The 27,168-nt window shown below is 49.8% G+C and overlaps 1 protein-coding gene across 2 annotated transcripts in view; it reads left to right on the plus strand.

Annotated features, from left to right (window-relative positions):
* LOC145362212 (RNA-binding protein Nova-1-like) overlaps nucleotides 1-27,168 on the plus strand; it is a 148,353-nt gene that overhangs the window by 57,200 nt on the left and 63,985 nt on the right. For both annotated transcript variants that reach the window (XM_080218278.1, XM_080218277.1), the window contains exon 2: nucleotides 341-484. Coding sequence is in view for 1 of the 2 variants with exons in the window: in XM_080218277.1 (XP_080074403.1) it covers nucleotides 341-484 (144 nt within the window). In the remaining variant the exon portion in view is untranslated. The remainder of the gene's footprint in view (nucleotides 1-340; nucleotides 485-27,168) is intronic.

A 27,168-nucleotide genomic window follows, 5' to 3' on the forward strand; every position in this document is an offset into this window, starting at 1 on the left:
TTGTTTGAGATCCGACCCACTATGGTGGTGTCGTCAGCAAACTTGAAAATCAAATTGGAGGGCTGGTTGGTATCCGTGGCGACATGGCCTATCAGTAGGCCTCAAGCCTACCACTGGGCCTCAGACCAATCCAACCTTTATCAAGATCCTATTGAAATGAGGAAACCAATAGCGTGTACTTGTGCAGCACTTTTCACCTCCACAGGACTGTGTAATTGTTGTTAAAGTACTTTTTGAGGATTATTGTCATTAGAAAGTGTGTAAGCAAACTGCCCGCGCACAAGCAGCACTTCAAACGTGCTAGTCACCACAATAAAATGTTTTCTCTGTTCCTTTGCAGAAGAAGGCGAATTTTTCCTGAAGGTTTTGATCCCTAGTTATGCAGCTGGATCGATAATCGGGAAAGGAGGCCAAACAATTGTCCAGCTTCAGAAGGAGACAGGCGCCACCATCAAGCTCTCCAAATCCAAAGACTTCTACCCAGGTAAATGTCCAACTGTTGGCTGGCCAGGCGTGTGGGAAGGCCTCTGTGCGCTCTGGGTTGTATCTCTGTTGCTGTGGTTCGGTTGTGTTGATGAGGCAGGGAGGGTTGGGGTTCAGGTGAAGAGGTTTATGTGTAATGATCTCCTTTCACCAGAAAGCCACCTCTTTGAAGCTTGGTCAGGCTGTGATAGGAAAGTTAGCATCTACACTGTCCCCATCAAACACTCCCAGGACAGGTACATCGGGGGGTTAGATACAGAGGGAGCTTTACTCTGTATCTAACCCCGTGCTGTACCTGTCCTGGGAGTGTTTGATGGGGGCCAGTGTAGAGGGAGCTTTACTCTGTATCTAACCCTGTGCTGTACCTGTCCTGGGAGTGTTTGATGGAGATGCTGTACTGGTGAGGTTGTCTCGTAACTTTGTTTCTATCATACATGTTTTGGGTTGTGGGTGTTGCTGGCTGGGCCCAGCATCTATTGCCCACCCCTAATTGCCCTGGAGAAGGTGGTGAGTGAGCCACTGCCTTGAATCCACTGCGGTCCTGTGTGGTGTAGGTACACCCACAGTGTAGGGAGAGAGTTCCAGGATTTTGGCCCAGCCGCAGTGAAGGAACGGCCGATATATTTCCAAATTGGGATGGTGAGAGGCTTGGAGGGGGAACTTGCACGGGTGGTGTTCCCAGGTATCTGCTGCCCCTTGTCCTTCTACATGGTCATGGGTTTGGAAGGTTGCTGCAGTGCATCTTAAGTGTCTGCAAATATTTCTGCCCCTCTCGCTTTTTGTTGAGGTAACTTAGGAACAGAAACCTGATTAACAAACATACACTGCATTTACATAGTGCCTGTCACAACCAGACATCTCAATCAAGTTACAGCCAATGGGGTATTTCTGACGTGGTGAACTTCAGAAACATGGCAACCAATTTGTGCACAGCAAGCTCCCACAGACCGCCACGCAATTATGACCCAGATCATCCGCTTTTATGACAGTTGAGGGATAAATGGGTGGCACGGTGGTTAGCACTGCTGCCTCACAGCGCCAGCGACCCAGGTTCAATTCCCATCTTCGGTCACTGTCTGTGCGGAGTCTGCACGTTCTCCCCATGTCTGCGTGGGTTTCCTCCCACAGTCTGAAAGACGTGCTGGTTAGGGTGCATTGACCTGAACAGATGTCGGAGTGTGGCGACTAGGGGAAATTTCACAGTAACTTCATGGCAGTGTTAAGGTATTTGATTTGATTTATTATTATTACATGTATTAGATACAATGAGAAGTATTGTTTCTTGCACACTATACAAAGCATACTGTTCACAGAGAAGGAAAGGAGAGAGTGCAGAACGTAGTGTTACAGTCATAGCTAGGGTGTAGAGAAAGATCAATATAATGCGAGGTAGGTCCATTCAAAAGTCCGACAGCAGCAGGGAAGAAACTGTTCTTGAGTTCTGTTGGTACGTGACCTCAGACTTCTGTATCTTTTTCCCGACGGAAGAAGGTGGAAGAGAGAATGTCCGGGGTGAGTGGGGTCCTTAATGATGCTGGCTGCTTTGCCGAGGCAGCGGGGAGTGTAGACAGAGTCAATGGATGGGAGGCTGGCTTGCATGGTGGATGGGTGGGAGGCCAGGTTATGTGAATGTAAGCCTACTTGTGACACTAATAAAGAAACTTTAATCTTTTCCTCCACGAATACAACTTTGCTTATCCACTCTCATCACTTCCCTGTGGGAGTGAGTTCCACATTCTGATGAAGGGTCATCAACATTGGTTCTATTCTGTCTCCATAGATGCTGTCAGACCTGCTGAGATTTTCCAGCAATTTCTCTTTTGGTTTCAGATTCCAGCATCTGTAGTAGTTTTCCTTTTTATCCACCGTATAAAAACAAATTACTCTGGATGCTGGAACCAAAAGAGAAAACGCTGGAAAATCTCAGCAGGTCCGGCAGCATCTATGTAGAGAGAAAAGAGCTAACGCTAAGAAGTCCAGATGACCCTTTGTCAAAGCCCTCATTCATCGCCATAGAGACCGAAAGTTTATTTATTAGTCACAAGTAAGGCTTACATTAACGCTGCAATGAAGTTACAGTTGCCACACTCCGGCGCCTATTCAAGCCAATCCACCTAACCAGCATGTCTTTCAGACTGTGGGAGGAAACTGGAGCACCTGGAGGAAACCCTCGCAGACACGGGGAGAACGTGCAAACTCCACACAGACAGTGACCCAAGCTGGGAATCGAACCTGGGTCCCTGGCGCCATGAGGGAGCAGCGCCACTGTGCCGACCTGTACACTCCCTTGCGGCCTGGTCCCATCCCTCAGGGTACTGAGGGCCGATTGCCAGCTGTCTCGGCCTAGCGGAGGTGGGACCAGGGATCCGGCGAGGTATATCTGCAAGTGGCCTTGTGAGGACACTGGGGAGAGGGGGCGAGATGAGGAATGGGGGGGGGGGGGGGGGGCGGCGGGGAGTGGTGTGTACGCTCTGAGGGCTCTAGAATAACCCAACAGGGGAATTAGGCAGGCTTGGGTTGCATCCAGTGCACATCCGCCATCGACAAGCTTGGTGGGACGGTTTGAGAGGAGCCTGATCCATCCGAAAGCCCTCCTCACACAGGCAGGTGACAGTCACCGGCCCTCCTTCGGTCTAATTCCTCCTTGCGGAGCCCCCTTTTTTTTTGCTCAATTTGCTTCCCAAAATAAAGAAAGGGTGAGTGACAGCCCCATTGAGGCTGCGGAAAGTGCCAGAAGGCTCGGAATGGCTGCGCATCTTAATGAGGTGGCACGTTGATGTGCAAATGAGCAGATGTACTTGCTCCCGATGAGTGTCTGGACTCTGACCTCTGACCTATTCCCCGGCTGACAGTCTAGTCGGGGATGGGGGCGGTGGTAGTGAGGGACAAGACCAAGCTTTTAAAGACACGGAGTGGGGCAGCATGGTGGTTAGCACTGCTGCCTCACAGCACCAGGGACTTGGGTTTGATTCCCGGCCTTGGGTAACTGTCTGTGCGGAGACTGCACATTCTCCCCGTCTCTGCGTGGGTTCCTCCGGGTGCTCCGGTTCCCTTCCAAAGACTTGCTGGTTAGGGTGCATTGTCCCTCAGTGTACCCAAACAGGCGTCGGAGTGTGGCAACTAGGGGAATTTCGCAATAACTTAATTGCAGTGTTAATGTAAGCTTACTTGCGACACTAAGGGTCTAAACTTCAAAAATTGAAACCAATGACGCACAAAATGGAAGGTGTCTTCACGGAGGTGGGCAGGGAAACAATCTCACGATGCCAAGCTCTGACACAGGGTAATCTCAAAGTGTTGCCTCTATATTCTCTCCACTGATACTGTCAGATTTGTTGAGATTCTTCCAGCATTTTCTGTTTTCACCTGCTTGGAGCTGCCAATCTTTGCCCTCCCACAGCCCCCACCTCGCCTCAACCCCCAACAACAACCTGTCCTGATCTCACCCCCCCCCCCCCCCCAACGCCTCTAATTTCTCAGAAGACTAAGGAAATTTGGCATGTCAGCTACGATTCTCACCAACTTTTACAGATGCACCATAGAAACATCCTTTCTGGTTGTATCACAGCTCAGTATGGGCTCCTGCTCTGACCAAAACCACAAGGAACTACAAAAGGTCGTGAATGTAGCCTGATCCATCACGCAAACCAGCCTCCCATCCACTGACGTTGTCTACACTTCCCGCTGTCTCGGCAAAGCAACCAGCATAATCGGTGACCCCCACACACCCCGGACATTCTCTCTTCAACCTTCTTCCGTCCGGTAAAAGATACAAAAATCTGAGATCACCGACTCAAGAACAGCTTCTTCCCTGCTGCCGTCAGACTTTTGAATGGACCTACCTTACATTAAGCTGATCTTTCTCTGCACCCTAGCTATGACTGTAACACTACATTCTGCACCCTCCCCTTTCCTTCTCTGTGAGTGGTGTCCTCCCCCTCAAGTTTACCTCCCCCCCCCGCCTCAGTTCCCTGCCCTCGGCCTCGTGCTGAGATGTCTCCTGCTTCTCCTGGTTGTGCTGGAGGGGGAAGCCGAGGGATATATTTAGACTCAGCGTCTCTCTCAGTCAGCAGTGACCGGCCAATGAGGGATGGAGTGAGATGGGGACACGTTCCACTCTTGTCTTTGTCTAACTCGGTCATAATTCACATCAGCAACAGCAAACACCCCCGCCCCCCTCTGCATCCTCCCACCCCCCCCCCGCACATTCCCCCCTCTGCACTCTTCCCCTCCCCCCCCCTCCCCCCACACTTCCCCCTGTCTGTGTCCCTGTATTGGTGCTCACACCCCTGTGTGTGTCTTTCTCCCTGTGTCGATGTCCCTAAACCTCTGTGTTGCTGAGTTGGGGGGATGCATGTGTACAAGGGGAGTGCAAGTGCACAGGGAGAGTGTGGAGTGTCGAGTGTGTGGGGGAAGGGGGTCGAATGTGGTGGGGGGGGGGGTAGTGGGCAGGTGTGTTTGCATCTGTCTCTTTGTGACTGTATGCCTGCCCCTCTATGCAGCCAGTTGCTGCTGGGTCACTGCCCCCGGAGTGGCAGCAGATTCCCTTCCCTCTGCCGACAAAATCCCAAATTAATTAGAATCGACGGCAGTTTTATTCCTCTGGGAGGGGAGAGCGGTGGTGGAGATTGGGGGGGGGGGGGGGCGGCGGGCAGCACCTTTTGCCAGCAGCGGGTGCCAGGTCCGAGCTCTCAGTGCCGTTCTCCTGTACACTACGCTGCGTGACCTCTGTCACTGACACAATCGCCAGACTCCAGTCACTTACCCTCTGAATCCCATAAAACTCAGCACATCAGAGATAATCCCTGGTCCAAATTAAAAGTGTGTCTCAGGCTGAGGAAGAGGACATTCCCCTGCTGATGTGTCTTGGACGGTGCTCTGAGCGGGGCTGGGTTTGACGGGTGCTCTGAGCGGGGCTGTCTGAGCTGTGACCCTGCCTGGGGAGGCAGCTTCTCTGGGTCCCAGTCCTGGGTGGAAGGGGTGTGATTAACCGAGTCAAACAGGTTAATTGTAACATTGCAGATCCTTTCAGAGCAAGCACTGGATTTAACTTTATAACCTGGATTTGCTGAGATACTGAGGGAAAGCAGCTGTGTTCCAACTCTTGATACTTGATTTAGAATCCTACAGTGCAGAAGGAGGCCATTCAGCCCATTGAGCCTGCACCAACTACAGTCCCACACTTACCCTCGCTAGTCCCCCTGACGCTCGGGGACAATTTAGCACGGCCAATCCACCTAATCTGCACATCTTTGGACTGTGGGAGGAAACCGGAGCACCCAGAGGGAACCCACACAGACACGGGGAGAACGTGCTGACTTTGCACAGTGACCCGGGCTGGGAATCAAATCCGGGTCCCTGGCACTGAGGCAGCGGTGCTAACCACTGTACCGCCCCAATGTGTAAAATGAATAGTATTGCCTTCTTGCGCACGATGCAGACAAAGCATACCTTTCAGAGAGTACATAGAGGGGAGGCATGGTGGCACAATGCTTAGTTTGTTTATTAGTGTCACAATTAAGGCTTACGTTAACACTGCAATGAAGTTACTGTGAAATTTCTCTAGCTGCCACACTCTGGCGCCTGTTCGGGTCAATGCACTCTAACCAGCACGTCTTTCAGACTGTGGGAGGAAACCGGAGCACCCGGAGGAAACCCACACAGACACAGGGAGAACATGCAGACTCCACACAAAGTGACCCGAGCCAGGAATTGAACCAGGGTCCCTGGCACTGTGAGGCACCAGTGCTAACCACTGAGCCACTGTATCACCCCGGTTAGCACTGCTATTTTACAATGCCAGGGAGCCTAAACTCTCTGGAATTGAGAAGAATGAGGGGAGATCAAATTGAGGCATACAAGATGTTAAAAGGTCCGGATAAAGTAGACATGGAATGGGTGCTTCCTCCTGTGGAGTGTTCTAGGATGAGAGATCATAGTCTTAGGATAAGGGGCAGCAAATTTAAAACAGAGTTGTGGAGAAACTACTCCTCCCAGAGGATTGTGAATCTGTGGAATTCACTGCCCCAAAGTGCGGTGGGTGCTGGGACAGTGAGTAAATTTAAGGAGGAGTTAGACAGATTTTTAATAGTAACAAGTTGAAGGGTGATGGAGAGAAGGCAGGAAAATGGGGATGAGGAGCGTACCAGCCACGATCGAATGGCGGAGCAGACTCGATGGGCCAAATGGCCTAATTCTGCTCCTATGTTTTACAAACCTTATGAACCCGGGTTCGATTCCTGGCTTGGGTTACTGTCTGTGCGGAGTTTGCAGGTTCCCCCCGTGTCTGCATGGGTTTCCTCCGGGTACTCTGGTTTTCTCCCATAATCCGCACTAAATTCTCCCTCAGTGTACCCAAACAGGTGCTGGAGTGTGGCGACTAGGGGATTTTTTACAGTAACTTAATTGCAGTGTTAATATAAGCCTACGTATGACACTAATAAATAAATTTAAACATAGTAGAGAAGGATGGGGAGTGTTGTAAATTTTTATTGTCACTCATGTTGGGATACAGTGAAAAGTATTATTTTTTTGCACGCTATAGATAAAACATATCGTTTGGAGAGCACATACAGGAGAAGGAAAGGAAAGATTGTGAAATGTAGTTTTACTGTCATCGTTAGGATGTAGAGAAACACCAACTTAGTGCAAGGTAGGTCCATTCAAAAGTCTGATGGCAGCAGGGAAGAAGCTGTTCTTAGTACGTGACCTCAGACTTTTGTATTTTTTTCCCTGGTGGAAGAGAGACTGCCTGGGGTGCATGATTATGCTGTCTGCCTCCTTCTGCACTGTAGGATCCTATGATTCAATGATTCTGTGTAGTTACCTTGCTAACCCTCCTGACACTGAGACAATTCAGCATGACCAATCCACCTAACCTGCACACCTTTGGATACTAAGGGGACAAGTTAGCACGGCCAATCCACCTAACCTGCACATATTTGGACACTAAGGGGAATTTAGCATGGCCAATTTCCATTTAGCTACCTCGATCTTGATCCCGTGAGATTTAACTTTATGCAACAACCTACCATGCGGTACCTTGTCAAAAGCCTTGCTAAAGTCCATGTAGATAATGTCAACTGCACTGCCATCATCTACCTTCTTGGTTACCCCTTCAAAAAAACTCAATCAAATTTGTGAGGCACGATATTAGAGATTGTTGCCCAAGCAGCCATTTTCTCCCATTTTCTTACGATCTGGTGAAGAGCAATTTTAAAAGATCATGTCCAATTTTAATATCCCGAAGATATTTCTCTCCAGGATTGCAAAATCCTGTAGATCGACTTGGAATTCCTGGAGATTCCAGGCCTATCATGAAGGGGCTGGCAATGCCTTGAGCTATCAGCCAGGGAGGTGATGGTCCAGTGGTATTAATGCGAGACTATTAATCCAGAAACTCAGCTAATGTTCAGGAGACCCAGGTTCGAATCCCGCCATAGCAGATGGTAGAATTTGCTTTGATTTATTATTGTCACATGTATTAACATACAGTGAAAAGTATTGTTTCTTGCGCGCTATACAGACAAAGCATACCGTTCATAGAGAAGGAAAGAGGAGAATGCAGAATGTACTGTTACAGTCATAGCTAGTATGTAGAGAAAGATCAACTTAATGCGAGGTAGGTCCATTCAAGAGTCTGACAGCAGCGGGGAAGATGCTGTTCTTGAGTCGGTTGGTGCGTGACCTCAGACTTTTGTATCTTTTTCCCGGCAGAAGAAGGTGGAAGAGAGAATGTCCGGGGTGCGTGGGGTCCTTAATTATGCTGGCTGCTTTGCCGAGGCAGCAGGAAGTGTAGACAGAGTCAATGGATGGGAGGTTGGTTTGAGTGATGGATGGACTACATTCACAACAATTCAGTTAGACCTCTGGAATTAAAACTCACAAGCTTGTGAGTTTACTATCAAATAAATCGGTTGGACTTAAACCTGGTGTTGTCAGACTTCTTACTGTGTTTACCCCAGTCCAACGCTGGCATCTTCACATCATTAAAAATCTAGCCATAAATTATGAGGAGGCAAAAGTCTAGTGTATTATTGCTAGACTATTAATCCAGCCAATGTTCTGGGGACTCAGGTTCAAATCCCACCACGGCAGATGGTGGAATTTTAATTCAATAAAAAATATCTGGAATCTACTGATGACCATGAAACCATTGTCGGAAAAACCCATCTGGTTCACTAATGTCCTTTAGGGAAGGAAATCTGCTGTCCTTACCCGGTCTGGCCTACATGTGACTCCAGAGCTACAGCGATGTGGTTGACTCTCAACTGCCCTCCAAGGGCAACTAGGGATGGGCAATAAATGCTGACCCAGCCAGCGACTCCCATGCCCCACAAATGAATGAAAAATATCCTTGGCAATGAGAGCAAGGACAAACCACCAATTTTTTTTAAAAAAAGCAAATTAGGAACTTAAGTCAGGAAACCAGGACTGAGTTTAACTCATAGGGTGAAGAAATGAAACAATAGCACAGTAAACCGGGACAGTAGGAAAATCAATTGGCCTAATTTATTTGCAGGCCGCAAAGCCTAACTACGAAAAGATGCCTGGATACTGGAGATTGTTTTGGAAGGCGGCGGGGGGGGTGGGGGCAAGGTTAAATCCCTTCATATACAATGGATTGGCTCCACATTTTAATTCCTCGATGCAGCCCTAATTAACGGGGGCTGTACCTTGCTGCAGTGAATTCTCTGGTGATTTGTCCCTGGGCCACTGCGAGATTGTCAGCGCTCCGAGGCTGCGGAGTGCCGGGTTTTGGGAAGCACAGCACCGGGGGTGTGTGGGGGGGTGTGGGGGGGGTGGTGGTGGCTCTTCTATGGTCACCTGAGTCCTCTCTCAACACCACCACCTCCCCCCACCCCCCCACAGACAAGCGAAAGAGATGGGGAAGGTTCTCGAGAGGGGTTTTGAGTGTTTTATTTTCCTTTTTCTTTTTCGTCATCTGTTCAGTTGCGACGAGAGATTTGCGTGTGCAAAGGTTTCAGTCCTCTCTCTCTCTCTCTCTCTCTCTCGTTCTCCTCCGCCTACTTACCCACCCACCCACCCCACGCCCCCCCTTTGCTCTGCAGTGCCTCGAACCTATCAGTATTCCGAGCGTGTAGGATGAGAGAGCCAGAGAGAGAGAGATGTCAAAATGAAACATGCGGGTTTTACACTTTGCTTTTCTGCAGGTGCCACAGGGCCGAATGCAGGGCTGGGGTTGGCGCTTTTTGGGGGGGGAGGTTGGGGCCCCCTGCTGCAGAAATGGGGAAGGCCCCCCCCCAGGGTTTGACCTACGCTGAGTTAGCCCCCTCCTCTCTCACCACCTCGCCCCCTCCCCCCTTAGATTCTGCACCTTCTGAGGTAGGGGAGAGGGGGGGCTGGGGAGGGAATGGTGGGGATAGGAAAATGCCCCATCCCACTCGCCGCCCGGTTCATGAACAGGATCAGCCTGGGTTTCTGATGCCCTCACAGTCGAATGAATAACAGGGTATAAAGGTGCAGGGAAGGTGATTGGGAACTTATAGATTTAGGGGGCAAGGGGAGAACAGTCATACACTATTAAACCAGAAAGAGTGCAGGAAAGATTTACTGGGATGCTACTGGTACTTGATGGCTTGAGTTATAAGGAGAAGCTGGATAGACTGGGACTTTTTTTTCTCTGGAGTGTAGGAGGCTTGGGTGTGATCTTAGAGGTCTGTAAAATAATGAGGGGCATAGATAGTCAATATATTTTCCCATAGGTAGGGGAGTCTAAAAAGAGAGGGGGTAGGTTTAAGGTGAGAGGGGAGAGTTACAAAAGTGTCCAGAGGGGCAATTTTTTCACACAGAGGGTGGTGAGTGTCTGGAACAAGCTGCCAGAAGTTGTAGTAGAGATAGTACAATTTTATCTTTTAAAAAGCATTTAGACAGTTACGTGGGTACGATGGGTGTAGAGGGATATGGGCCAAATGTGGGCAACTGGGATTAATTTAGGGGTTTCAAAAAAAAAGGCAGCATGGACAAGTTGGGCCGAAGGGCCTGTTTCCATGCTGTAAACTCTATGACCCGATGAAGGAGCAACATTCCAAAAGCTCGTGATTCCAAAACAAAAGCTGTTGGATTTTAGCCTGATATTGTGACCCTGAAGATTAAAAAAAAAATTCATAGGGTCCAGAGTCAAGATTGAGGACTCCCAGGGCAAGTCTCTCCCGACTGTATACCACTGTGCCACCAACCTCTGCTGGATCTGTCCTGCTGGTGGGACAGGGCATATCCAGGGATGGTAACTGGTGATGTCTGGGACGTTAGCTATAAGGTGTGGTTCAGTGAGTGTGGCACAAGTTCCCCAATATTCCAAAGAAAGGCTTTAGAAGAATCATAGAATCCCTACAGTGCGGAATGAGGCCATTTGGCCCATCAGATCTACACTGACCACAATCCAGGCCCTATCACTGCAACCCCATGCATTTACCCTAGCTGGTCCCCTTAACGTTAAGGGGCGATTTAGCATGGTCAATGCAGTTAACCAACACATCTTTGGACTGTGGGAGGAAACCGGAGCATCCAGAGGAAACCCGTGCAGACTCCACACAGACAGTGACCCAAGGCCGGGAATCGAACCCAGGTCTCTGGCGCTCTGAGGCAGCCGTGCTAACCACTGTGCCACCTGCCAGCAGGGTTGATGGATCATTTTTGGAGCCTAGATCGATGCCGGATGATCTCTCCAGTTTAATTTCTCTGGGATATTTTTGCTGTTTGGTACAATTGAGCGTCTCACTCGGCCGTTACAGAGGGGCAGCTAGGAGTCAACAACGTTGCTGAGGAGTCTGGAGTCACGTGGGTAAGGATAGCAGATTTAGAATGCTCAAAGGCCAAGATTGAATGGACACAGGGAAGATATTTCCTTTAATAGGATCCGAGGGCACAGCCTCAGTAAAAGGACGGACCTTTAGAACCAAAACGAGGAGGAATTTCTTCAGCCAGAGGGTGCCACAGAGGAGGCCGGGTCATCAAGTGTGTTTAAGACAGAGATAGAGAGGTTCTTGATTGGTCAGGGGGTCAAAGGTTATGGGGAAAAGGGCAGGAGAATGGGGTTGAGCGACCTTATCAGTCATGATTGAATGGCGGAGCAGAATCGAAGGGCCGAATGGCCTAATTCAGCACTTTACACTCTTCCTTCCTTCCCTAAAGGGACATTAGTGAACCAGATGGTTTTTATTGACAATAGTTTCACAGTCATCATCACATTTTTAACTCCAGATTGTTATCGAGTTCAAATTTTGCCAGCTGCTGTGGTGGGATTTGAACCTGGGTCCCCAGAGCATTACCTTGGCTCTCTGGATTACTAATCCAGTGACCAATCGCTGCCTCATTTGCTGGCCATTTAAGAGCCCGCTGCGGGTCTTGGGAGGCTGATATTGACGTGCCCAGGACGCTGGCAACGTGCAGGGGCCCACCTGTGAGGGGTTCCACTCCACACGAGGTGTTCCCCACCTGGGCCATGAGGCTAGGGAACCCCCTCCCCCCTCACTCTCACACACACACACACACACACAAAAAGAAAACAGGACGCTAGTGGCTGTTGCTTTGGATCGAGATTTCCTGGACTGCGCCTCACTGAGTTCCTGCCCAACTTCAACTCAATAACAGGAAACAGTTGCTGGTCAGAATCTGGGGCCACAGGCTGCACTGTGCTGCGTACAAACAAGCTTGCAGACCCGCTGGGACCAGGCCTGGTCGAACACAATGGCCTACACGGGCGATTTGACATCAATAGAGCAACACCGTGTAAGCCCTTCATGGCCAGTCAAAAGGCCATCTGCTGCCCTCGGCGTGAGGCCTGGATTGGTGGGTCCAGCACAGGTGTGAGCGTTTCCAGAGTGAGGCTGAAAGGTCGCCGTGAGACTAGGCCACGTTTCCATTCAGTAGGCCCCAAAAATCACCCCCTCCCCCAAACAGTGACTCCATAAGGCGTCTGTAGTAGGTCTTTTGGCCTGGCTGAATAGAACAGCGAGGAAGTGGGGTTGGGGGGGGCGGCGGGGGTCTCTTTCCTCAACAAAGGCCTGGCACATTTGTCAGGCAGCAGCTGTGCTGCACAGGCTGGGTTCAACTTTGACCTCGGCCTAGCTGTTTGCTCAGCTTGCCAGTTGGGGCCTGGTGGGCTGGTGCATTTGGATTCCGCCTTTTGGCGGGACAAGTAGGCCCATCTCTAAGTCAGACCCTCATTTTCATTAGCTACGCTTCAATCTCTTCACCCCACACCCGTCTCCCAAACCATGTACATGTCTGGAAGCTAATATAGATCTGTGATTTTACTGTGTGAATTAATGACAAACAAGTACACAGAAGATTTGCTTTGATTTATTATTGTTGTATATATTAATATGCAGTGAAAAGTATTGTTTCTTGCGCGCTATACAGACAAAGCATACTGTTTATAGAGAAGGAAGGGAGAGGGTGCGGTATGTAGTGTTACAGCCATAGCTAGGGTGTAGAGAAAGATCAACTTAATGCAAGGTAGGTCCATTCAAAAGTCTGACGGCAGCAGAGAAGAAGCTGTTCTTGAGTCAGTTGGTACGTGACTTCAGACTTTTGTGTCTTTTTCCCAATGGAAGAAGGTGGAAGAGAGAATGTCCAGGGTGCGTAGGGTCTTTATTATGCCGACTGCTTTTCCAAGGCAGCAGGAAATGTAGACAGAGTCAATGGATGGGAGGCTGGTTTGCGTGATGGATTGGGCTACATTCATGACCCTTTGTAGTTTCTTGCAGTCTTGAGCAGAGTAGGAGCCCAAACCAAGCTGTGATACAACCAGAAAGAATGCTTTCTATGGCGCATCTGTAAAAGTCGGTGAGAGTCGTAGTGGACATGCCAAATTTCCTTAGTCTTCTGAGAAAGTAGAGGATTTGGTGGGCTTTCTTAATGATACTGTTGGCATGGGGGGGATGGCAGGACAGGTTGTTGGTGATCTGGACACCTAAAAATGTGAAGTTCTTGACCCTTTCTACTTTGTCCCCATTGATGTAGACAGGGACATGTTCTCCTCTACACTTCCTGAAGTCGATGACTATCTCCTTCGATTTGTTGACATTGAGGGAGAGATTATTGTTGCCACACCAGTTCACCAGATTCTCTATCTCATTCCTGTGCTCTGTCTCGTCAGTGGTGTGTCAGCCAACTTGAAAATCGAGATTCACACGAGATTCTTACAAGAATGGGGAATAGGCTCAGGGGAGGCCCCTCAAGCCTGCTCTGCCATTCAATAAGATCGTTTCAATTTGACCTCCCCTCATTCTTCTCAATTTCTACAGAGAGCATCGGCCCAAACTGTTCAACCTCTCTTCATACGACTGACCCCTCATCTCTGGAATCAATCTAGTGAACCTCCTCTGAACTGCCTCCAATGTCACTACATTTTTCCACAAATAAGAGAACTAAAACTGTGCACAGTTCTCTAGCTGCTGCCACGCTTATGTCTTGTATACTTGCAAAAATATTTCCTTACCTTTATATTCTATTCCTTTAGCTATAAATGCCAGCATTCCATTTGCTTCCTTTATTATTGACACAGTGGTTAGCACTGCTGCCTCACGGCTCCAGTGACCTGGATTCAATCACTGTTTGTGTGGAGCTTGCACATTCTCCCTGTGTCTGCATGGGTTTCCTCGGGTGCTCTGGTTTCCTCCCACACTCAAGATATGTGCGTCTTAGGTGGATTGGCCATGCTAAATTGCCCCTTAGTGTCCTGGGGGTGTGGAGGTTGGAGCGATGACGTGAGTAAATACATGGGATTATAGGGATAGGGTCTGGATGGGATTGTGGACCACCTTCTACACTGTAGGGATTCTATGATCTGCCCATGGGATCAGTGGAGTGAACCTTCTTGGGGCTGTTTTGTATGCAAGTACCCCCTTTCTTAAAGAAATGGGGCCCAAAATTGGAACCGGGCTCGGTGGAAGGAGATATTGGGCCAAGTAATCAATGGGTCAAATGGGTAGGTTTCAAGGAGGGAAGAGGCAGTGAACAAAGATTTGATTTGATTTATTATTGTCATGTGTATTGGGATACAGTGAAAAGTATTGTTTCTTGTGCATTATACAGACAAAGCATAGGGTGTAGAGAAAGATCAACTTAATGCAAGGAAGGTCCATTCCAAAGTCTGACAGCAGCAGGAAAGAAACTGTTTGAGACGGTTGGTACGTGACCTCAGACTTTTGTATCTATTTTCCGACGGGAGAAGGTGGAAGAGAGAATTTCTGGGGTGTGTGGGGTCCTTGATTATGCCGGCTACTTTGCCGAGGCAGCGGGAAGTGTAGACAGAGTCAGTGGATAGGAGGCTGGCTTGTGTGATGGATTGGGCTACATTCACGACCTTTTGTAGTTCCTTGCGGTCTTGGACAGAGCAGGAGCCCGTACCAAGCTGTAATACAACCAGAAAGGATGTTTTGAGAGGGAGGAGACTGCGAAGGCCTGAGTCCCAGGCAGCTGAAGACACCGATCTGAATGGTCAAGTGATGGAAGTCAGGGAGACAAGAGAATGAGTGCGTGAGAAGGGATCTTCCTGGAGCTGGAGGAGATTCCAGAGATTGGGATAGGATGAGGACAAGGAAGAGAGTGCCAATTTTGGGCCCCTTTTGTTTATTGTCAGAGCATAATACAGCCTTGTTAAATGGTGGATCAGGCTCAGGGCCGAATGGCCACCTCCTGCTCCTTGTCCGTTATGCTCCTCAGAAGCATCTTGGGATGTTCCATTATGGTTGAGGTACTCTCCCTAAAAGGGACAGGACTCTCAGTCCTATTCAGAAAAGTTTACCCCACCCAACCCAAAGATGTATAGGTTAGGTGAATTGGCCATGCTGAATTGTTTCTTAGTGTCTAAAGATGTGTAGGTTGGGGGGCGGAATTAGCCGAGTAAATAAATGGAGATAGGGCCCCTGTGTCCACGCCAAAAACAAAAGTGAAACTAGGAAATGAATTCTGTTCAAGAATAAGAAATTGATGGTATAAATAGCTTGGCATTGAGTTAAAACTATCTGAGAGTTTGTGATGACGTGCTCTGTGTGGAGGGAGGGCCCAGATACAGAGAAGGCCCTATCCATGGTCTCGTTTTAGAATCACAGAATCCCTCCAGTGAAGAAAGAGGCCGTTCGGCCCATCGAGCCTGCACCAACACTAGCCTCCAGAGCCCTTTTCCACGCACCGCGGTGTGGTGAGCAATGACGCAGGGAAGCCATCCAGTGCACAGCAAGAGCCCAAGGCTGGGAAAGGGTCAGTCTTCTCTTTTGGGCGCTGGTTGAGGGAGGAGCGTTGGCCAAGGCATTCTAGTAATCCTAGAATGCGGTGGAAATCTCCGAGTCGCGGAGAGGCCCCCTCCACCCCCCTCTCCCTATTTTCCACACAGCTGTCCTGTCCCCAAACCTCTGCACACCTCCAAGCCCAGGTGGACAGGGGGTGGGGTGGGGGGAGAGTGGATTTGATCCCTCAAAAAATATCTTTTCGCTGTGGAATTGCGACTTGGGGCTGCCAGGAACCGCAGGGCTGTGTAACGGAAAATAATTCATTCCTGGAGTCGGCCGGATCTTTCGCTCATCCTTGTGGCTCTGTCGGATGTTTCCTGCCTGAGGTTTGGAGGTTGTTCAGTTGCTCCAGTTGTAGTCGTTCCGCATGAGGTGCCCCCCCCCCCACCACCCCTCGCTTGCCCCCCAGCCCCAACACGTACTCACCACAGCAGATGGGCTTCACTCTTTTACATTGACTCCTCCAAGGGCAGCTGCTCATTCACATGACCACAGCAGATGTGGTTGAAAAGACTTCTTGTTGAGCACTGAGAACGCATCATAAATTACGTCACTGGCCTTTCAGGCAGAGTTTTGAATGAGGTGAGCCAATCTGAGGGATAACAATGGCAGCCAGACAGGGGCAGCCTGAGAGAGAGAGAGAGTGTGTGTCTTGGAGGGGGGAGTGGGGGGGGGGGGGGGGTTACACAGATGGGGAGAGGTGTAGGGGGAGGGGGGGGTTGCAGAGATGGGAAGGGGTGTGGAGGCTGTGGGAGGTTGCAGAGATGGGGAGGGACCTGGGGGGCTACGCCAGCCACACCCTGGCGCCTGTTCGGGTCAATGTACTGTAACCCGCACATCTTTCGCTCTGTGGGAGGAAACCGGAGCACCCGGAAGAAACCCACGCGGACACGGGGAGAAGGTGCAGACTCCACGCAGACAGTGACCCGAGCCGGGAATCGAACCCAGGTCCCTGACACTGTGAGGCAGCAGTGCTAACCGCAGGGAATTGGAATCTAATCGAGGGGTTCGGGGGTGGTTTATATATAGAATAACAGATACCCGGGAGTGAGTTACAGACTGGAATCTAATCGAGGGGTTCGGGGTGGTTTATATATAGAATAACAGATACCCGGGAGTGTGTTACAGACTGGAATCTAATCGAGGGGTTCGGGGTGGTTTATATATAGAATAACAGATACCCGGGAGTGAGTTACAGACTGGAATCTAATCGAGGGGTTCGGGATGGTTTATAAATAGAATAACAGATACCCGGGAGTGAGTTACAGACTGGAATCTAATCGAGGGGTTCAGGGGTGGTTTATATATAGAATAACAGATACCCGGGAGTGAGTTACAGACTGGAATCTAATCGAGGGGTTCGGGATGGTTTATATATAGAATAACAGATACCCGGGAGTGAGTTACAGACTGGAATCTAATCGAGGGATTGGGGGTGGTTTCTATTCTGAGGAGCGAGTCTTTTGATGTTGAGTAATGGACCATTGATGAGCACATCCGGGTGTGAGTGTGGATGTGTTTGCGTTATTGTGCAGTTGGCAGTATGTAGTTGGCAGTGTGTACGTGCAGGATAGGTTACTGGGGTCTGCATCTGCCTAGACTTGGGGACAGTTAGAAAATAAACTCCACCCATTTCCAAAATGTTAAGAAAACAATCTTCCATTTTGTGAGCACTTCTCTTTCTCTCTCTCTCTCTTTCCCTTTCCCTTTCTCTCTCTCTCTCTCTCTCTTTCCCTTTCTCTCTCTCTTTCTTTTTCTCTCTCTCTCTTTCTCTTTCCCTTTCCCTTTCTCTCTCTCTCTCTCTCTGCATCCCATTGCTCTGAGGATGGTAATCAAAGAGACAGCAGGGTTGGGTGCCAGGCTTGCTCTTTGCTGTAGGCAGTTGGAGCCTGTTCCTTCACATCCTGCTCTTCACCCTCGGTTTAATCAAATCCAATCCCGAGCACCCCGACTTAACCAGGAAAGAAGGCAAACTGACAGGCCGCAGTGTCCGAGGGTGGGGCGTGGGGGGGAAAGGCGAGTCCTATTTCTGGTCACCGAGCCTCTTCCAGCAGGGACTGCACGCGTGCAGCCGAGTGGGAAGGCGGCAAACTGTGAGAAATATTGACCATCTGTCCTCCGCCTGGCCCGGCCTCCTGACAACAGCTCGGCCCACTTTGTAACGGTGAATGAGTATTGGGCATGTCCACTGTTAGACAGCGAGATTCCTGGTGAAGGTTTAATTTCCTCACATAATCTGCATTGAGAGAAGCCTCTTTAGCTAGGCCCGTACCCTTTTGCTAAGTACTTACTGCACAGAAACACACAACCAACAGGCCCGTCTGCACGTTTGTGCTCCAATAGAACCTCTACCCAACTCATTCTTTCAATACTGCCCATCTATTCCTGACTAACTTTGTGGACAACTTGACATGGAGGATTATTTTCCCATTATTTCCTCAACACTCCAGGAGCTCGACACCATCCTGGACAAAGCAGCCCCGCCTGATTGGCACCCTATCGGCAAACATTCACTCCCTCCTCCACCGACGCTCAGTAGCAGCCGTGTGTACCATCTATAAGATGCACTGCAGCAACTCACCAAAGATCCTTAGACAGCACCTTCCAAACCCACCACCACTTCCATCTAGAAGGACAAGGGGCAGCAGATACATGGGGAACACCACCACCTGCAAGTTCCCCTCCAAGTCGCTCACCATCCTGACTTGGAAATATATCGGCCATTCCTTCACCGTCACTGGGTCAAAATCCTGGAACTCCCCCCCCCCCCGCAGCGACATCGTGGGTCAACCCACAGAAGATGGATTGCAGCGATTCAAGAAGGCAGCTCGCCACCACCTTCTCAAGGGGCAGCTAGGGATGGGCAATAAATGCTGCCCCAGCCAGCAAGGCCCATGCCCCACAAATGAATGAAAAAATTGAGTCTGTTCAAAGATTGATCAGTTTCTGATTCACAATAATGTAAAGAGTCATGGAAACCGTGTAGGGTTAAAGGCCTTGAAGCTTCCATTCAGGATAGATAGTACATAATGGCAGAGCAGGCTCGATGGGCTGAGTGGCCTCCTGTTCCTATGTTCCTCTGTAACTAGTGACGAACAGAAGCTATCTGTGAAGCCAGCTTGTGCTCTCCGAGCATAGAGTAGTCACGGAGCTGGGATGAACTGGAGCTAGCAATGTGCATATAAATATTCAGTGCTATTGCTGGTTGGATGAACAAAGTGGTTGGTGTTGGCGGAAAGCCCATTGCCCTCACTGACCCTGACACCGTGAAGGGAAACTCCCAGCCAAACACTGAGTCAACCTCTGGTCCGCGAGGTCCGGGTTCCCAGTCCCACTCCACTGCCCGGTGAGGGAGTGCCGCATTACCACCGATCACCTTCAGTTGACCCCCACCCCCACCCCCACCCACCTGAAGTGAACGGAAGAATCTCTGGCTACTTTGGCCATTCAGTCCATCGAGTCTGCACCAACAACAATCCCACCCAGACCTTAACCCAATAACCCCACACAATTTAGCTTGGCCAATCCACCTAACCTGCACATTTTTGGGCGAATTCTCCCCTGGCCAAATGTCCTTCATCCCTCCAGCCCGACACCTATTGTCCTGTCCGTTCGCGCCGAGTCATGATGCCCCTTGGGAGGGCCAGAGCAGGCAGGATGGGCCAAATGGCCTGCGGTTCCACAATGATTCCGTGACTAACGTGTCGCTGTGTACGTCCACGCTTCTGAAGCATCTGATTGGCTATGAAATTATTTTGGACATCTGGAGTTTGTGACAGGAGCTATAGAATCCCTACGCTGCAGGAAGAGTCTATTCGGCCCCTTGACTCTGCACCGACTGTCTCTCACAGCCCAGCCCCTATTGGACACTTCAAAGCTTTATACCCCATACGAGCTCCACAACTCTTTACGTTATTGTGAATCAGAAATCGGCCAGTCTTTAAACAGTCTCAATGATGGAGCGCTCTGTTGTCTGGGCTAGAAAATTTCAAATGTTCACCACCCTCTGTCTGAAGACATTCCTCCTCATCTTGGTCCTAAGTGGCTTCCCCCCCCCGCCCCGATTTTGAAATCATAGAATCCCTACAGTGCAGGAGGAGGCCATTCAGTCCATCAATAACCAATAACAATCCCACCCAGACCTTATCCCAATAACCCCACACAATTTAGCATAGCCAATCCACCTAACCTACACGTCGCTGGGCACTAAGGGACAATTTAGCATGGCCATCTTCCTGTGGCTGGAGTCGGGGATCTGGTTCTGCGGTGAGAGCTGGGGATCCAGTTCCCACAAGCTAGTCGCCAGGATCAAGGCCGCGAGATCGGGTGGAGGGGTGGGCATTCTGATCTGGTCAGGATTGGCCAATGGCCAAGTTTGGGGTCCTGGCCCTGGTCGCACCTCGCAGGCTGCTTTCCTATTGGCTGTTTGAGCCGTGCCTGTCCCTGGAGTGTAGTCTGGGCAGTGAGGCTGAAAGCTGATCTCGTTATTGATCTGTTAATAAAACGCTCCTTCAATTGATGTGTAGCAGGAGCAATGGGAGCGCAGTTTAAATTAACTGTCTGTTAAATATTTGATGCGGCAATGAGGGCTGCCTGAGTGCAGCTTCCAGTTACAGAGCGGCTTACGTTAACTCTTTAACTCCTGTTGGATGCCCATTGGACCAATAATGTGTCAGAACCCGACTGGCCCTCCTCCTGTCGAAACTGAAACCCCCCCTGCATTCATATAGCGCCTTTAAATTTTCCCTGAGGCATTAACCAGCAGAATAAAATTCTCAACCAAAGAGAATGCGCTCGAGTTTATTTTAGTGTCACAAGTGAGGCTTACATTAACACTGCAATGAAGTTACTGTGAAACCCCCCCCCCCCCCAGTTGCCTGTTTGGGTACACCGAGGGAGAGCCAATGCACCCTAACCAGCACATCTTTCGGACTATGGGAGGAAACCCGTGCAGACACAGGGAGAACCTGCAGTCTCCGCAGAGACGGTGACCCAAGCCGGGAATCGAATCCGGGTCCCTGGCGCTGTGAGGCAGCAATGCTAACCACTGTGCTACAATGCTGCCTAAAAATTTCTTCAAGAAACTTGAAGAGGTCACTCCAGCCTGTTCCACCATTTAATTAAATCGACCATTCTGCCTTTGATTCATATCTCTTGAGCCACTAAATATTATAAATTATTTTCACATATCGGATTCTCGGGGGTGTTGACAGGTTCGATGCTGAGAGGCCCTCTCCCCTTGTGGGAGAGTTTGGGACCAGAGGGGGTAATCGCAGAGTGAGGGGGTCACCCATTGAAGACAGAGATGGGAGAGAATTTCTTCTCTGAGGGGAGTGAATCTGTGGAATTCTTTCCCAGAGAGACAGGGTCACTGAGTCTGTTCAAGGCTGAGAGAGAGAGAGAGACAGGTTTTTAATCAGTAACGATATCGAGTGATAAGGCGGGAAAGTGGAGTTGAGGGTTGTCACATCAGGTCGGTCATTATCTCACTGAATCGTAGAATCCCCGTGACCTGCAGGAGGAGGCCAATCGGCCCATCAAGGCTGCACCAAAATGGCCAATGATCCTAACCAGCACGTTTTTTTGGACTCTGAGGAAACCCACGCAGACACGGGGAGAGTGTGCAAAGTCACACAGACATTGACCCAAGATGGGAATGGAGCCCAGGTCCCTGGCGCTACGAGGTGGCATTGCTAACCACAGTTAACCACTGTGCCACCCCAATCATCATCCTCGCTCCCTCTCACCACCCCCATCTCCAAACTTCTCCCCCTCCCGCAACCTTTCCCCATCTCTCAGCATCCACAGATCTTTCACAGCAGCGAGGTCTGGGTTCCCATTCACACTCCCCTGTTTGCCCCACTGAACCATCTCATCCTAAATTTAAATGTTTGCTTTCTCCCCACTCAAGTCCCAAGGACAGGTTTTGGGTGGGAAGAGATGGGGTGTGGTGGTGGGGGGTGGTAGTGCCTTAGCCAATATTCAGGCGAAATCATGTGATTGGAGTGTGCAGAACATCTGTCCCAGACAGTGACGTCCCCCCTCTCGGTGAGTTAAGATCCATTGACTGCTTGCAATGAATACTCAAAAGGGAAGTCACTGACTAGTTAATTAGCCATAGACCATAAGGGGCCATTAACCTCTCTCTCCATTGGCGAAGGACAGTTGGTTACGTGGTTTCACATCAATCATCGGTAAGTTAAAGGAAGTAAGAAGTCCCTCAACACCAGGTTAAAGTCCAACAGGTTTATTTAGTAGCAAATGCCACTAGCTTTTGGGGCTCTTCCCTCTCTCACCTGATGATGGGGAAAAGCCCCGAAAGCTAGTGGTGTTTGCTACCAAATAAACCTGTTGGACTTTCACCAGGTGTTGTGAGACTTCTTACTGTGTTTACCCCAGTCCAACACCGGCATCTCCACATCATAAAGGGGGCAGGAGCCCGTGAACCAACACAGTCAGTACAGCAGTCAAACTCCCAGCATTCAGAGAATCCTACAGTGCAGCAGGAGGCCATTCGGCCCATTGAGTCTGCACCGACCACAATCCCACCCAAGCCCTATACCCATAATTCCATGCATTTACCCTATTACAGCACCTACCTAACCCCCAAATTCTACCATTTAGAAGGGCAAAGGGCAGCAGACACCTTATGAACACCTCCACAGGGGCCGCACAATTGTTAGCACTGCTGCCTCACGGCGCCAGGGACCCAGGTTCAATTCCAGGCTTGGGTCTGTGTGGAGTCTGCACATTCTCCCCGTGTCTGCGTGGGTTTCCTCCGGGTGCTCCGATTTCCTCCTACGGTCTGAAAGACGTGTTGGTTAGGTGCATCGGCCATGCTAAATTCTACCTCTGTGTACCCGAACAGGCACCGGAGTATGGGGACTAGGGGATTTTCACAGTAACTTCATTGCAGTGTTAGTGTATTTGATTTATTATTGTCACGTGTATTAGCATCCGTTGAAAAGTACTGCTTCTCGTCGGTTCGATTCCTGACTTGGGTCACTGTGTGGAGTTTGCACATTGTCCCCGTATCTGCGTGGGTTTCCTCCAGGTGCTCCGGTTTCCTCCCACAGTCCGAAAGACGTGCCGGTTAGGTGCATTGACCAGAACAGGTGCCGGAGAGTGGCGACTGGGGGAATTTCACAGTAACTTCATTGCAGTGTTAATGTAAGCCTTACTTGTGACTAATAAATAAGGTTTAAAAAAAAAAGAACCTGCAGGTTCCCTTCCCAGCCACTCACCAGCCTAACCTGGAAATATATCAGCTGTTCCTTCACTGTCGCTGGGTCAAAAATCCCTTCCTAACAGCACCGTGGGTCTACCTACACCACAGGGATTGCAGCGGGTCCAAGTTGGCGGCTCACCTTCTCAAGGGGCAACTAGGGAGGGGCATTTGACGCGGGGCCCAGCCAGCGACGCCCGCACCTCATGAATGCCGCACAAGGCTTCCCCGGCCCCTGTCTCTATCCCAGGGTTGAGTTCTGCAAACTTGCTGCGACTTGTTTATCGAGTGGAACAATGGGAAGATGTTGTGGGATTGTGCTTACATCATCCCTGGCCTTCCTCTCCCTGCGTCTGACATTGTTCTCCAACACGCATCAACATCTGTGTTAGCCTGTGTGTGATTCAGATGTTTCCTGTGGAGAATGCCAACCTCTGTGACATCGACTTGCCTCTGCTCCTCTGTGTCTCTCTGACCCGGCACTGACTCCAATCGGATGCTGGGTTGATGGATGGGTGGGTTTTCTTTTTAAATCCTTGCCCACCCCCTCCCTTCCCCCCATTTATACTGCACTTCCTGCTCAGCCATTTTGGTGAGGTGTAGTGAAGCTTTGCTGCCTTGCCCTTCCAGCCGTCAATAAAGCATATTTGTTCTCCTTTCTGAAGGGGTGGGGCTGGTGGTGGTGTACAAGCGATATTAATATCGACTGAGGAGGATTCGGGCAGCAAGGTCAGCTTAATGTTTATTTATTAGTGTCACAAGTACATTAACACTGCAATGAAGTTACTGTGAAAATCCCCCCCGTCGTCACACTCTGGTGCCTGTTCACGTACACAGGGAGAATTTAACACATCTCTTGGAGGCACCCAGAGAAAACCCCACGCAGGTACAGGGAGAATGTGCAAACTCCGCACAGTGACCCAAGCGGTGGGTCGGTAGCACAGTGGTTAGCACTGCTGCTTCACAGCTCCAGGGACAGGGGTTCGATTCCCAGCTTGGGTCACTGTCTGTGTGGAGTTTGCACATTCTCCCCGTGTCTGCATGGGTTTCCTCCGGATGCTCCAGTTTCCTCCCACAGTCCGAAGATGTGCAGGTTAGGGTGCGTTGGCCGTGCTGAAATTGCCCCATAGTGAAATGTGATGGGATTAGTGGGTAAAATATATAGGGATATGGGGTAGGGTCTGGGTGGGATTGTGGTCAGTGCAGACTCGATGGGCCGAATGACCTCTCTCTGTACTGTAGGGTTTCTATGAAGCCGGGAATCGAACCCGGGTCCCTGGCGCTGTGAGGCAGCAGTGCTAACCACTGCACCATCTGTAATTTTTGACTACTAAACAACCCGAGTTGTTCGATTTGATTTATTATTGACGTATGTATGGGGGTACAGTAAAAAGTATTATACTTGCGTGCTATACAGACAAAGCATACCATTCATAGGGTACATAAGAGAGAAGGAAAGGAGAGAGAGCAGAATGTAGTGTTACAGACAAAGCCAGGGTGTAGAGAAGATCAACTTAACATACGGTAGGTTCATTCAAAAGTCTGATGGCAGCAGGGAAGAAGCTGTTCTTGAGTCAGTGGTTACATGACCACAGACTATTGTACCTTTTTCCCAATGGAAGAAGGCAGAAGAGAGAATGTCTGGGGTGTGTGGGGTCCTTAATTATGCCGGCTGCTTTTCCAAGACAGCACTTCCCGAGGAAGTGTGGACAGAGTCAATGGATGGGAGGCTGGTTTGTGTGATGGATTGAGCTACATTCACAATCTTTTGTAGTTCCTTGCAGTCTTGCGCAGAGCAGGAGCCCATACCAAGCTGTGATACAACCAGAAAGAATGTTTTCTGTGGTGCATCTGTAAAAGTTGGTGAGAGTCGTAGCTGACATGCCAAATTTCCTTAATCTTCTGAAAATGTAGAGGCATTGGCGAACTTTCTTAACTATAGTGTCAGCATGGGGGAGACCAGGACAGGTTGTTGGTGATCTGGACACCTAAAAACTAGAAGCTCTTGATCCTTTCTACTTCGTCCCCGTTGATGAAGACTGGCATGTTCTCCTCTACGCTTCTTAAAGTCAATGACTATCACCCCTCTGTGTGTGTGTGTGTATGTTTACCCATGTGTATCTCTCTCCCCATGTGTGTGGCTCTCTCTCTCCCTGTGTGTGTCTCTCTCTCTCTCTCTCACACACCCTTCCCTCAGGGTTTGGATGGGATTGTGCTCAGTGGCTGGTTCAATGGCTTCATGGCCTCCTGCTACACTAAGATTCTATCATTCTAACCGACACATCTTTGGACACTAAGGGGCAATTTACCCTGGCCAATCCACCTAACCTACACATCTTTGGAGTTTGGGAGGAAACCGGAGCATCTGGAGGACACGGAGAGAACATGCAGACTCCGCACAGACAGTGACCCGAGGCCGGGAACTGAACCCGGATCCCTGGCGCTCTGAGGCAGCAGTGCTAACCACTGTGCTACCGTGCCACCGGCAAGGTGAGGGAAGAGCTGGGGGTGAGCCGATGGTGAACAGCAGAGTTAAGCTGAATGGCCAGTGGACACAGAGCCAATCCAACATGGCGGGGTGAGGACGGGGAGTGAGCTGGAAGAGGTTAATAGGTTTTCACCAGTTCTCTCAGAAGCTGCAGCTGATTTTTTTTCCATTTTCTTGTTTGCTTTTGAAGCAACAAAAGGAACCTGTTTCCATGGCGATTCTAATTAGCTGAAAGGAGGAATATTTTTGTGTGACTGAAATTTCCACTGTGAATGTTCAGGACTCGAAATGAAGCCTTGGCCTCCGAGCTGGCCTTTGCATTTTTAAAAAAAAGTGACATCAGCCATCAAGAATGTCTTCCTTTCTTTCTCTTTTTCTTCTTTTTCTGCTTGAGGCGTTTGTCTTGAGACTTCATTTTCCTCTTCCCCTCTCTCCTCCTCACCGGTTTTATTGAACACCCGCCTTGCGGTTGTGGGGCGGGGGGGAGGGACTGAATTCTCCACACAGATAAAAAAACAGCAAAGTTTTTTTATTCAGCTGTGATGGCAGCCAGATGTGCAAAGGTCAACAGCAACTGCGAACCAACCTTTTTCCTCCCATCTGGCGCAAAGTCTGTTTCTGATTTTTGATCCCCCCCCCCCCCCCCCCCAACCCCCAACCTCTCCCAGCTAGCCCTGAGGCAGAAATTTACTCCCAGGCTTCTGGCAGCACAGTAGGCCGCGAGCGAGCATGCTGGGAGAGATTCTCGGCCTAGGGTTCACTAGCTCTGAGAATCCCAATTGTCTGGTTCAGGGCAAGGCCCAGCTGGCCAGAAAATATTGGAGGGAGGTCTGGGAGTGTGGGTGGAAGATCTGCATTTATATAGCATTTTTCATATTTGCTGGACATCTCGAAGTGCTGTTACAACCAATGAAGTGGAACACGTCAGAAATAACATTCCCACTTGTCTTTATTCATTCATGGGACATGGGCATCGCTGGCTGGCCAGCATTTATTGCCCATCCCTATTGGTCTCATTGAGAGGGGCATTTAAGAGTCAACCACATTGCATAGTGGGTAGCACGACTGCCTCACAGCGCCAGGATCCCAGCTTCAATTCCAGCCTCGGTCACTGTCTGTGTGGAGTCTGCACATTCTCCCTGTGTCTGCGTGGGTTTCCTCCAGGTGCTCCAGTTTCCTTCCACAGTCCAAAGATGTGCGGGTTAGGCCAATTGGCCACGCTAAATTGTCCATTAGCGTCAGGGGGATTAGTAGGGTAAATGCATGGGGTGACAGGAATAGGGCCTGGGTGGGATTGTGATCGGTGCAGACTTGATGGGCCAAATGGCCTCCTTCTGTACTGCAGGGATTCTATGATTGCTATGGGTGTGGACTCGTATGTAGGCCAGACCGGGTAAGGATGGCAGATTTCCATCCCTGAAGGGCATTAGTGAACCAGATGGGTTTTTCTGACAATGGGTCATCAGTAGATTCTTAATTCCAAATATTTCTTATTGAATTCAAATTTCACCAATTGCCTTGGCAGGATTCGAACCTGGGGCTTCCAGAACATAGAAGTAGTTGGCCTCAATCGGGATCTTGGGTTTGTGTCACATTACATGTAAGCCCCATAATACTGCCTGCGTTTGCAAAATCTCACTGACTATCCTGGCTTGAGATAATTCACACCTCTTTAACCTGTGATTAACCCCCTCTCCACTCGCACTGTCTGTACT

Source organism: Carcharhinus amblyrhynchos, unplaced genomic scaffold, assembly GCF_965287045.1.
Source record: "Carcharhinus amblyrhynchos unplaced genomic scaffold, sCarAmb.v2.hapA scaffold_37, whole genome shotgun sequence".
In the NCBI taxonomy this organism is placed as follows: Eukaryota; Metazoa; Chordata; class Chondrichthyes; order Carcharhiniformes; family Carcharhinidae; genus Carcharhinus; species Carcharhinus amblyrhynchos.